The sequence below is a fragment of the Rhinoderma darwinii genome, chromosome 13 (assembly GCF_050947455.1).
Source record: "Rhinoderma darwinii isolate aRhiDar2 chromosome 13, aRhiDar2.hap1, whole genome shotgun sequence".
Lineage (NCBI taxonomy): Eukaryota > Metazoa > Chordata > Amphibia > Anura > Rhinodermatidae > Rhinoderma > Rhinoderma darwinii.
The window spans coordinates 39,737,989-39,750,399 of NC_134699.1; the positions used below are offsets into that span (position 1 = coordinate 39,737,989).

At 41.4% G+C, this 12,411-nt stretch overlaps 1 protein-coding gene across 2 annotated transcripts in view; it reads left to right on the plus strand.

Moving 5' to 3' along the window:
* Positions 1–11,738, plus strand: part of DLGAP4 (DLG associated protein 4) — a 115,457-nt gene extending 103,719 nt beyond the window's left edge. For both annotated transcript variants that reach the window (XM_075845623.1, XM_075845624.1), the window contains 2 exons: positions 7,449–7,601; positions 7,944–11,738. In XM_075845623.1, coding sequence (XP_075701738.1) covers positions 7,449–7,601; positions 7,944–8,168 — 378 coding nt within the window. In that variant the 3' untranslated portion in view covers positions 8,169–11,738. The remainder of the gene's footprint in view (positions 1–7,448; positions 7,602–7,943) is intronic.
* Positions 11,739–12,411: the final 673 nt, after the last annotated feature.

Here is a 12,411-nt window from a genome sequence, read left to right on the forward strand (position 1 = left end):
GCGTACATAACCTTTCAGGTAACGTTTCAGAATAAACTATCCTATGTGTGTACATAAGGAATAAAACTATTGCTGGCCATTATATAACTTTTATATGCTATTTTTAAGCAGTTTTCCTCTCTGCAGGCTCTCTCTCTAATTCTCAGTTTTTCCTGAGCTAGTGGGTGGAGCCTAATTGCTATCATGTCTGCCATATATTGCACACATAGAAGAGAACATCCTGCTCTTCTATCTCTGTGTAGTACATCCTCAAACAGCAGTAACATGGGAGAGATCATACAGCAGTAATCGGCAGTGTAGCTGTGACTCGAGCACTGGCGTGAGAGAACACTTACTAGAAGCTGCAGCAGCATCTGAATCTTTCTCTCTCAATAGACTTCTGTGGGCAGCATGTAATCTGATCCTTCAATGAAATGATAGTCCGTTATTTAGCAGTGCATTTAGAGTCCGTGATAAGTTAGAGGGAGCAGGAAAGGAGCCTGATAAGTGGAGAAAGAGGCATTTTTCTGTAATAGGGTGCATTACAAAGTTGTTGTTTTTTATATTCGCTTGTACTGTAGATTTATACAAAGATTGAGAAAAAGTTAGTGATAATTTAATCTGTTTGTGACCTTGAATTATGTCTGTAGTACATTCCCAGGATACACTGCCTTCCCATAATATCTATTATGACTTGCATGTTTCTGAATAATTGATCCTATAGTTTAATTCTAGCTGACTAAATTATTCAGTTGTATTCCTGTTGACCTTTGATTTAGCCATTTTAGATATATCTGGATATTGGTTGACTCTTTGTCTAAATGGAACGGATGTGTTTAGCAACGTTCTTAAATTTAAATTCTGGGAAACCTGGACGATATGATCCCAAGAACAGGATATGTCAAATAGACAGCTCCTCGCCTTCCCCCATACACAAAAACCGGCACTTGAAAATTGATGTCTTCTTCTGGGGTGTGCGCACAACTGGACACCGGATTATTACGATAAAAGGCGCAAAATGTTTGCAGATTGTTATTTACAGTCAGAGGAGGAGTTTAGGCGAGGGGATAACGGCAGTGAACTTTTGATAGCAGCGGCCAGTGGGGGATAAGTAAAGTTCAATAGGTGAAAAGCTGGTGACAGGTTCCCTTTAATAGCCTCTCATTATGAACGCTGCTGTTCCTTGCATGGTATTCCTCCATGTCTCTGTATAATATTATAATCCCTTGGAGTAGAGTCTTCCATTATGAATTTAGATTTCAAAACACAAAGTACTTTTAGACGTCAGCAGTCTTGAGACAAGTCTTGGAAAAATACATTTTTTCTATTGTACGGCTATTGTTATGGTGTAGTGAGGTGTAACACATATGCAGCCATCTATCAAAGTACCTCTCACACAGCAGGATTTCCGGAACGAATTCTTCTACTTTTACAATGCAGAAATCCCTTTAGCTGATTCTACCCCAGAAAGCGATAGTTTTTTGCTTTTTTTTTTTTTGTTAGTTTTTTTGTTTTTCTACATATTATGCAGAGATATCCTATTCCTAAGGCCTAGCCATGTGCTCGGCCATGATTTTCGGGTCGAGCCTCCCGCAAATCGTGGGCCGTGCACATGGCCGCGGCCATTATTTGCTATGAGCCTAGACCGCAGAATACGGCCGTAATAAGACATCTCCGTTCTTTCTGCGGTCCGGGCTCCTGGGCCATGCACGGGGGAATTGCGGCCGCAAAAGCACGATCGTGTGCATGGAGCCTAAATCTGAGATCACCACTAGCTCAATAGAGCTCCATAATGTGTTTTAGATAGTGCTCAAATAACTGAACAAATGTACTGTATATGCACAAATGTACTGCATTCTGTATTTGGCTTAATAATGGGACGGGGGCTTAGATGCAGGGCATTTTTATTTGCTTGTAGATAGTCCTCAAAGCCATCTCCATGGTCAAGATTCTTTAACCCCTTCCCGCTCCTTGACGTACTATTACGTCATGGCAGCTGTATCGTTCGCGCTCCATGCCGTAATAGTACGTCTCGGGAGTAACGGCCGTTTCGGCCGTCCTCCCGACACATACAGGAGCTGTGACGCTGCTGTCTTGTTCAGCAGCTGTCACAGCTCCTACAGCGGGGACCGATCGCTGTGTCCCCGCTGATTAACCCCTTAAAAGCCGCGTTCTATAGAGATCGCGGCTTTTTAGGGGTTAAGCTGCCATCGCCGGCCTGCTACGCGATAGCGGCCGGCGATGGTGACTATGGCAACCGGACACCAAACAATGGCGTCCGGCTATGCCATAGACGGAAGCCTAGTGGGTCCTGACAACGTCAGGACCCACTATGCTTGCTGTCAGTGAGTAGCTGACAGTTCTAATACACTGCACTACGCATGTAGTGCAGTGTATTAGAATAGCGATCAGGGCCTCCTGCCCTCATGTCCCCTAGTGGGACAAAGTAATAAAGTAAAAAAAAAGTTAAAAAAAGATGTGTAAAAATAAGAAAATAAAAGTTTTAAAAGTAATAAAAGTAAAAGTCCCACTTTTTCCCTTATCAGGCCTTTATTATTAATAAAAATATATAAACAAACAAATAAACTATACATAATTGGTATCGCCGCGTCCGTAACGGCCTGAACTACAAAATTATTTTGTTATTTATCCCGCACGGTGAACGCCGTAAAAAAAAAAATTAATAAACCGTACCACAATCACAATTGTTTGGTCACTTCACCTCCCAAAAAATGGAATAAAAAGAGATCAAAAAGTCGCATGTACCTAAAAATGGTACTGATGGAAAATACAGTTCGTTACGCAAAAAATAAGTCCTCGCACGGCTTTATTGATTGAAAAATAAAAACGTTATGGCTCTTAGAATAAGGCAACACAGAAAGTGAATGATTGTTTACAAAACGTATTTTATTGTGCAAACGCCATAAGACATAAAAAAAAACTATAAACATCTGGTATCGCCGTGATCGTATCGCCCCGCCGAATAAAGTTAATATATCATTTATAGCGCACGGTGAACGCTGTAAAAAAAAAAGTATACAAAAACAATAGTAGAATTGCTGTTTATTAGTCACCACGCCACCTAAAAATGGAATAAAAACTGATCAAAAAGCCGCATGCACCCCATGAAAACTACAATGGATTCCTCAAGGGGTCTAGTTTCCAAATTGGGGTCACTTTTGGGGGGTTTCCAATGTTTTGGCACCACAAGACCTCTTCAAACCGGACATGGTGCCTAATAAAAAAGAGGGCTCAAAATCCGCTAGGTGCTCCTTTGCTTCGGAGGCCGGTGCTTCAGTCCATTACCGCCCGAGGGCCACATGTGGGATATTTCTCTAAACTGCAGAATCTGGGCAAGAAGTAAAGAGTTGCGTTTCTCTGATAAATCCTTTTGTGTTATAAAAAAAATGGTATAAAAAGAGTAAATGTCACCTCTACTTTGCTCTAAATTTCTGTGAAACACCTAAAGGGTTCATAAACTTTCTAAATGCTGTTGTGAATACTTTGAGGGGTCTAGTTTCTAAAATGGGGTGTTTGATAGGGGTTTCTAATATATGGGCCCCTCAAAGCAACTTCAGAAATGAACTGGAACCTAAAAAAATAAATAAATGAGGCAATACTTCGCTTCTTACATTATACTGATAATGAGCCGTGCCCACTCCGAGATGACCCCAGTTTTGACCGTTTGTATAAACGGAGACCCCTATTAGACCGTTCCAGTGCCCGGTTTTCCCAAGCATACACCCCCGAGAAGTGTTTTTCTATTGATGAGTCCCTGGTACATTTTAAAGGGAGGGTTCAATTCCGCCAGTACCTGCCAGGTAAGAGGGCAAGGTATGGCGTGAAGATGTATAAGCTGCGAGAGTGCATCAGGGTATACCTACAGATTTAGGATATATGAAGGAAAGGCCACCCCCAAACCAGACTGCATCCTGGACTACAATAGGTACATGGGAGGGATGGACTTGTCAAATCAAGTCCTGAAGCCCTACAGCGCCATGCGGTGAGGTATAAGAAGCTGGCCGGGCACATCATACAGATGGCTTTGTACAATGCGTATGTGCTACGTCGATGTGCAGGCCAGAGGGGAACTTTCCTGGAATTTCAAGATCTAATCTTTAGGGTCCAGGAAGGGGGGGCGCATCGTACCAGGGCAACACTTTCCAGGAGAAGGTCCCCAAACCGGTGGAAAGGGAAAGAGTCAAAAGAGGTGCAGAGTCTGCTATAAGAGGGGGATAAGGAAGAACACAATATACCAATGTGACACGTGTCCCGAAAAACCAGGGCTCTGTATAAAAGATTGTTTTAAAATGTATCATACATCCCTTGATTTTCAATTTACCCTGATGCACTCCGCACAGCTTACCCCCCTCATCTTTCCCTTCTGAGCCCTGCCGTATGCCCAGGCAGCTGATAACAGCCACATGTAGGGTATTGTCGTACCCAGGAGAACCCACATTACAATTTAAGGGGTGTATATCTCCGGTGGCGCATGCTGGGCACACTATATTGGACACTGAAATGGCATATACATATATAAAATTGCAAATCTCACACTGCACCATCTGCTGCGCATTATCTTTTACACAGTACCTGTGGGGTCAAAATGCTCACTACACCTCTAGATGAATGTCTTAAGGGGTGTAGTTTTTAAAATGGGGTCACTTCTCGGGGGTTTCAACTGTACTGGTACCTCAGGGGCTTCTGCACACATGACTTAGCACCAGAAAAGCTCCAGTAGGCCAAATGGTGGTCCTTTCCTTCTGAGCCCTCCCATGGGCCCAAAGGGCAGTTTATCACCACAAATGGGGTATTGCCGCACTAAGGACAAATTGGGCAACAAAATGGGGTATGTTGTTCCTTGTGAAAATAAGAAATTTTGATCAAAAATGACATCTTATTGGAAAAAATATCATTTTTTTCATTTCACAGCCCAATTCAAATAGGTGCTGTGAAAAAACTGTGCGGTCAAAATGATAACAAAAACCATAAATGAATTCCTTGAGGGGTGTAGTTTCCAAAATGGGGTCACTTCTGGTGGGTTTCCATTGCTTTGATACCTCTGGGGCTCTGCAAATGCAACATGGCACCCGAAAACCAATCCAGCAAAATCTGGACTCCAACAAACACATAGCGCTCCTTTCCGTCTGAGCCCTCCCATGGGCCCAAACGGCAGTTTATCACCACAAATGGGGTATTGCCGCACTAAGGACAAATTGGGCAACAAAATGGGGTATGTTGTTCCCTGTGAAAATAAGAAATTTTGATCAAAAATGACATCTTTTTGGAAAAAATATAATTTTTTTCATTTCACAGCCCAATTCAAATAGGTGCTGTGAAAAACCTGTGCGGTCAAAATGATAACAAAAACCATAAATGAATTCCTTGAGGGGTGTAGTTTCCAAAATGGGGTCACTTCTGGTGGGTTTCCATTGCTTTGATACCTCTGGGGCTCTGCAAATGCAACATGGCACCCGAAAACCAATCCAGCAAAATCTGGACTCCAACAAACACATAGCGCTCCTTTCCTTCTGAGCCCTCCCATGGGCCCAAACGGCAGTTTATCACCACAAATGGGGTATTGCCGCACTAAGGACAAATTGGGCAACAAAATGGGGTATGTTGTTCCCTGTGAAAATAAGAAAATTTGATCAAAAATGACATTTTATTGGAAAAAGTATCATTTTTTTCATTTCACAGCCCAATTCAAATAGGTGCTGTGAAAAAACTGTGCGGTCAAAATGATAACAAAAACCATAAATGAATTCCTTGAGGGGTGTAATTTCCAAAATGGGGTCACTTCTGGTGGGTTTCCATTGTTTTGATACCTCAACGCCTCTTCAAACCTGGCATGCTGCCTAAAATATATTCTAATAAAAAAGAGGCCTCAAAATGCACTAGGTGCTTCTTTGCTTCTAGGGCTTGTGTTTTAGTCCACGAGCGCAGTAGGGCCACATGTGGGACATTTCTAAAAACTGCAGAATCTGGACAATACATATTTAGTAGTGTTTCTCTGGTAAAACCTTCTCTGTTACTAAAAAAAAATTGAATAAAATTGAAATTCAGCAGAAAAAATGAAATTTGCAAATTTAATTTCCACTTTGCTTTAATTCCTGTGAAATGCCTGAAGGGTTAAAAAACTTTCTATATGCTGTTTTGAATACTTTGAGGGGTCTAGTTTTTAAAATGGGGTGTTTTATGGGGGTTTCTAACACATAGTCCCCTCAAATCCACTTCAGAACTGAACTGGCACCTTCAAAAAAAGGCTTTTGAAATTTTCTTAAGAATATGAGAAATTGCTGTTTATGTTCTAAGCCTTGTAACGTCCAAGAAAAATAAAAGAATGTTCAAAAAACGATGCCAATCAAAAGTAGACATATGGGAAATGTGAACTAGTAACTATTTTGGGTGGTATAACCGTCTGTTTTTCAAGCAGATGCATTTAAATTCTGAAAAATGCTATTTTTTGTAAATTTTCTCTAAATTTTGCAATTTTTCACAAATAAAGACTGAATATATCGACCAAATTTTACCACGAACATGAAGCCCAAAGTGTCACGAGAAAACAATCTCAGAATCGCTTGGATAGGTTTAAGCATTCCGACGTTATTACCACATAAAGTGAAATATGTCAGATTTGAAAAATGGGCTCTGAGCCTTAAGGCCCAAACTAGGCTGCGTCCTTAAGGGGTTAAAATACTGTTTATGGAGGCCATTGAATTGCCTTTGCCCGACCTCAGCCCTTCAACAACCTCAGTGAGTGGCCCATTCATGGAATTCAGGATGTCACATATTGTGCCTGATGAAGATGGCAGTAGGACAATGGTGTTAAAATGTGACTTCCCTAGTGCCCTGTAGGCTCATTGTCTGATTTGCTCTTACTTGTGAAATGAGCAGTTACGATAATATTAGGCATTTGTTTATATAATATCTTCTCTAACACAGCAGCAAACTGGAGCTTCTATTTTTAATACACCGTATAATACCACATATTGCTTGTTTCTTTGATACATTCTACTATCCAATAACCCAGTAGACCAGTTTTACAGGATCCTCTGTGTAGAACAATTGATTTGGTCATAGACTATGACTCATAGATTCATGAACTCATGTCTGCTTCATGGGAGCGATTATATAAACTTGTATAATTCAAAGATGTAGAGGAAGAAGAGCATAACAGCTGGAATAGCCATACTATTTAGTAATGTAGTCCATGAAGATATAAGGGCAGCCAGTCAATGCTGGTAAATTGTGGAAGGGCCGTAGTATCTTAAGACATTTCAAACTCCTGGCATACTAATCTGCATGTGGCACTATTAAAAATAATGGGTTTAGCTGATCTCACATGGGTGTGGGGGATGTATATGTCATGACAAGCCGAAAGTTTTTATTAATGATGTATGTTTTCACATTGGTTCAAAAGGAAAGATTAAAAAAAACTCATACCTCATACTTTTCCTGCTTTCTAGAACCCTAACTCAAACCCTCGTCCATCAGCACAGGACCTTGCCGGATTCTGGGACCTGTTGCAGCTTTCCATAGAAGACATTAGCATGAAATTTGATGAACTCTTCCAGCTCAAGGCCAATTGCTGGGCATTGAGCGAGATCCCTGATAGAAATGTAAGTATAATCTTCAAGGCAAGCTTGATGCATATTCCAGAATTTAAAGGCTATGTAAACCTTTGCACACTTTTTGGGATGCAGCTGCTATGTATCCAGGATACATAGAAGCTGTATCTTGTGCTCAAAGCCAAATCAGTCAGGTCAGCGGGACTGACCGCTTCGGTGACAGCGGGTCCTGCATGTCAGGTCCAGCTATTATCGATCACATCAAAGTTCATGAACTTAGATGTGATCGATGATCGCTGGATACCGTATATTAGGTTATACAATATACAGTGCAATGGAAAAAACAAGTCTAAAAATAAAACAAATCATTGCTTTTATCTATTAATTTCACAGGAGATAAAAAGGCCCCCTCCCCCTGTGCCAAAGAAGCCAGCCCGACCCAAGCCTCCCCTGAGTCGTGACAAGACACCAGGCCCCTCCAACAGTGACAAGCAGCGACAAGAAGCCCGAAAACGGCTGATGGCAGCCAAACGAGCAGCCTCCGTGCGCCAGAATTCTGCTACAGAGAGTGCGGACAGCATCGAGATCTATGTGCCAGAGGCACAGACGCGGCTCTGAGTGAGAGAGCCTCTGGTGTGCCAATCACGAGGAAATTGAGGGTCTTGGCAACTATAGACTTACTGACAGACTCAAGTGGGAGACAGGGAGAAAGGCACAAGAGCACGCTAATTCTAGGCGGCTAAACCTGGCAGTCACATGGTGCTGTCAGGAGGGTTCCACCGATGGTGTGCCAGGACTTTTCAACTAATTATTCTTAAAAATAAGGAGGTTTTTCATGTCTGTGTGGGGAAGAGACCCAAAGTGGAAGGCATATGGAAGGGGTATCCCTGTTATGCAGCCCCACTGCCCCTTTCCTTATCTGGGCCGAGGCAATAAGGAACCCCAAAATCTCACAATTGCACAAAGACTGCACCCTGGTTTTGGACGGTCCGCCATCTTTGTATCACCCCTTGTCTGTTATAAGTAGCACCTATTGCAATAAGGAACAAATCCCACCCCTAGCATCCCTCTCCTTTTTGAGCAGGAGCATGCGGATATGTATGGTTCCGATTAAATACTTGCTCCTACAACCCCAAATTTCATGTTGGAGTAGACCGATGGCTTGCGATGCATTGTTCTACTCGGTAGACATACACGTTGCTCTGAGGCATATGTAGATGCAGTGCCAGCAGAGGGCAGTAATGATTAGCTCTGCACAATCAATGCCAGGCTCTGCACTGCCATGCATTGCTGACTTCACTAGCAGATGGTCACATTTTTGTTCAAATATGAATGTCGTTTCAATTTAGACCTGGTTTTAAACGAAGACCATATTGTTCCTGTTGAAAATTCCAGTCTGCAAGCTAGGCCAGCAATGTGATGAAAAACAAAGCACACTGTACTATATGAGGTCACATACCCCGTACACTAATAGTAAACCCAATAAAGTGCTGATGCATAGTATCTCTATATATATATAGAAAGTGCAAATTGTCAATCATGATGCTGAGAATCTCTATACGTTAACCTTGAACATGCTGCGCTGTACAATGATGCTGAGTATCTGTTCACCAATAATATGCAACCTCGTATGATGTAGATTTTCTACACACCCATGCAAACGTCTCAGTATATAGATACCAAGTATCCTATACTCTGATACACACATCAACAAAATGACGTATGGTATGGTGATGCGGAGGATCCAGATGTTAATGAGCTGGTTACACTGTATAATGATGCTGGGTGTCATACGCTGGTGACATTATGAAATCTTTTCCCCCACCCACTTCTTTGATCGATTACATCACTTAAGATTGTAGGTTTCTTCCCCACGTGAGACGGACAGGAATGAACTCCACGTTTTGGAAACGTGGAAACAGGATTTTTAGGACAAAAATAAGTTTAAATTAAAAAAAACAAAAAAAACTAAGATGTTTTGAAATTTTGGAAAAAAATATCTATTCCTAGGGACGCACCCAATAAAGAGCAATAGAGCCTGATCTCTGGAATTGACTGTATTAATGCGGTGCCTGGAATAAGGAATTTGTAGCAAAGCAGGTCCATTATAGGAGGTCTTGTTGATTATATAAATGTATTTTACACTAATTTTATTATGGATCCCGTTACATTGTCAAATGGAATGATGTCATACGTGGGTGGAGTTACTGAATACTTGCGGACTAAACATGCCAAAAATATGGGTTGCTAATTTTCCTTCTATTCTCTTTCAATCGCAGTGAGACTGTGATGTTCTGTGGATGATACAACCAGCGAGGTGTAATCACACAAAGGGCTATTTATATTTAAAGATATATTACAAGTCTTCAGATAGATCATAATGGAGAGCAATTAATGTGTCCAGTTCGTAAATATAATGCATGTTATTATTATTTTTTTCTTAATTACTGTAGCATTTTTACAAATTTGACACCGGTTGCCGTTTAGTTGTGGGGTTTATGTCTGCTATTACAGCTCCTCTCTATTCGAGTGAATGGGGCTGAGCCAAGGGCGTACATACCACGGGGGCAGCCCATGCTATAGGGCACTTGAAAGGAAGGGTAGCAGCACTGGTTGGTCTCACACCGTTTGATATTGGATGGCGATAATCTGCGTAGAACTCCCTCTCCAGAGGATCTGCATTGTTAGCAAACAAGGGAGTGGGGAATTGGTCATAGGTCGTGAAGGAGGAATCAAACGTCACCACCTGCCCTGGGTGGAAAACCAGACATCATAATGGGGGGCCTAGTTTGATATTTGCTATGGGTCCCCCTCTCTTTTACGTTTTCCACTGGGCAGAGCTGCAATACCAGATACAGCCCACATACAAGTGTAGCACTATTTCTGGAGCAAAAGGACCCTTTTATTTTTTTCGTGTATATATATATATATATATATATATATATATATATATATATTGTTCGACAACCTCTTTAAGACATTTCACTTTTTTTTTTTAGAAATTTTAATATATTGGTAGTACTAGATAGCGATGTTGATGCCGTGGTATTCCAGCTGTATTCGGTCATTCTGAGTTAAATATAACCTGTCTTGTTGAGAATGCAATCTCATATGCGTGCAGCACGGTATATAGCATTAGGATTTTCAAAGATGATTGTATATTTTTGCGGGGAAAGATTCCTAAAAATTTTATTTTATCCATTTAAACCTCTGCTCATTCTGGTCTTAGGAGTCCAGTGGGCGGTCCTACTCACCGACTGACCGCCTTCCCTATGAGTGTGAATATAAAGATAGGTGTTAATAAAGGAGTATCAAAGCCCATTGGTCTCCGAAGCCCAGAATGAGCATAAGTTTAAATGATAAAAAAAATATATAAAAGTACGATTTAATCTTTTCCCACAAAAATATATTTCAATTTGCTCAGCTTCTCCTGCTCTATAACATGCTGCCCGCAGATCGGACTGCATTTTCAATGTGACAGGTTCCCTGTATAGGGGTTTTCCCATCAGATATTTATGACATATCCACAGGATATATCAATATCAGATAGATGCGGGTCTTACCTCTGGGGCCCGCAACGATCTCTAGAACGGGCCTAAACTCCATTCTACTGCTCTGTGTTGTTGCTGAAGCATGTGATTCCCGACCATGAGTTTCTGTAAGCACCATAGAACTGAATGGTGGTTACGGAAACCGCGTAGATCGGATGCTAGTATGGGAGTTATGGAAACCACGTAATTCATGGTCAGAAATGACACGATTCAGCAACAACACATAGCGGTAGAACGGGTTTAGGGGGCCCCGTTCTAGAGATAGATGCGGGTTCTACCTCTGGGAACCGCACCTATCTGACATTTATGACGTATCCTGTGGATATGTCATAAATGTCCCTCATGAGAAAACCTCTTTAAGGCGTAGCGTGCTTTGTCAGTTATTTTCTTCTTAGAAACAGTGGCACTTCTGTTCATGGGCTGCGCCTGTAATTTCAGCGCATATACGTTAACTTGAATGGGCTGAACTGCAGTGCCAGACAGCAATATGGACAGGAGTGGGGCAAGCCAACCTACAAACGACCCCTTTAACCCAAGAGGCGGGGAGAGGGGAGGAGGAGAACAAATCTAGACTTAACAATATACTTAGTGATCAAATTAATTTCAAATAAACTTATTTAAGCATTTGTCTAAATTATTACATCTCCTAATCACTTTTAATAAAATTATTAAAGGGATTATAAAACAAGCTTTTTTTTTTTTTTTTTTGCAATCCAATAAATGCCTTTTTCATTTGACTTCCATTACCTACTCAGATGCATTGGTAGGTTCACATCATGTTGGGTATGTCAGCCATATACACCTGTATACTGTGAGACCTTGTTCACACAGTGCATATTTGATGCAGAGTTTTAATGTATTTTTTTTAAGCTAAGACCAGAATTGGACCCAGGAGAGCAGATCTTTTAGGCTTCCACGTAGCGTAAACGCTGCAGAATTTCCACAATGGAATTCTGTGCGAAAATTCCGCAGCATTTAGAGTAGCAGCAAAGTTGATGAGATTTTGAAAAAACATGCCCACGCTGCAAAAATCCCCCAAAAAAACGTAGCAAAAACAAATCAATTGACTTGTGGTGAGGAATTTAAATCCGCAGTATGTCAAGTTATGCTGCGTTTTTCTGTTGCGGGTTTTCCCCATTGAATTTAATGGGGATGCAAAACCCGCAACAAATAGCCACGTGTTGCGACTTTTGCGCTGGAATCGCAATGATTACGCCAGAAAAATCGCAACTCAGAAAAAAAATACGCAGAACTCCCTGCTTCTTCGTCCAGTCCAGCCTCCTGAGATGACGATTCATCCCATGTGATGG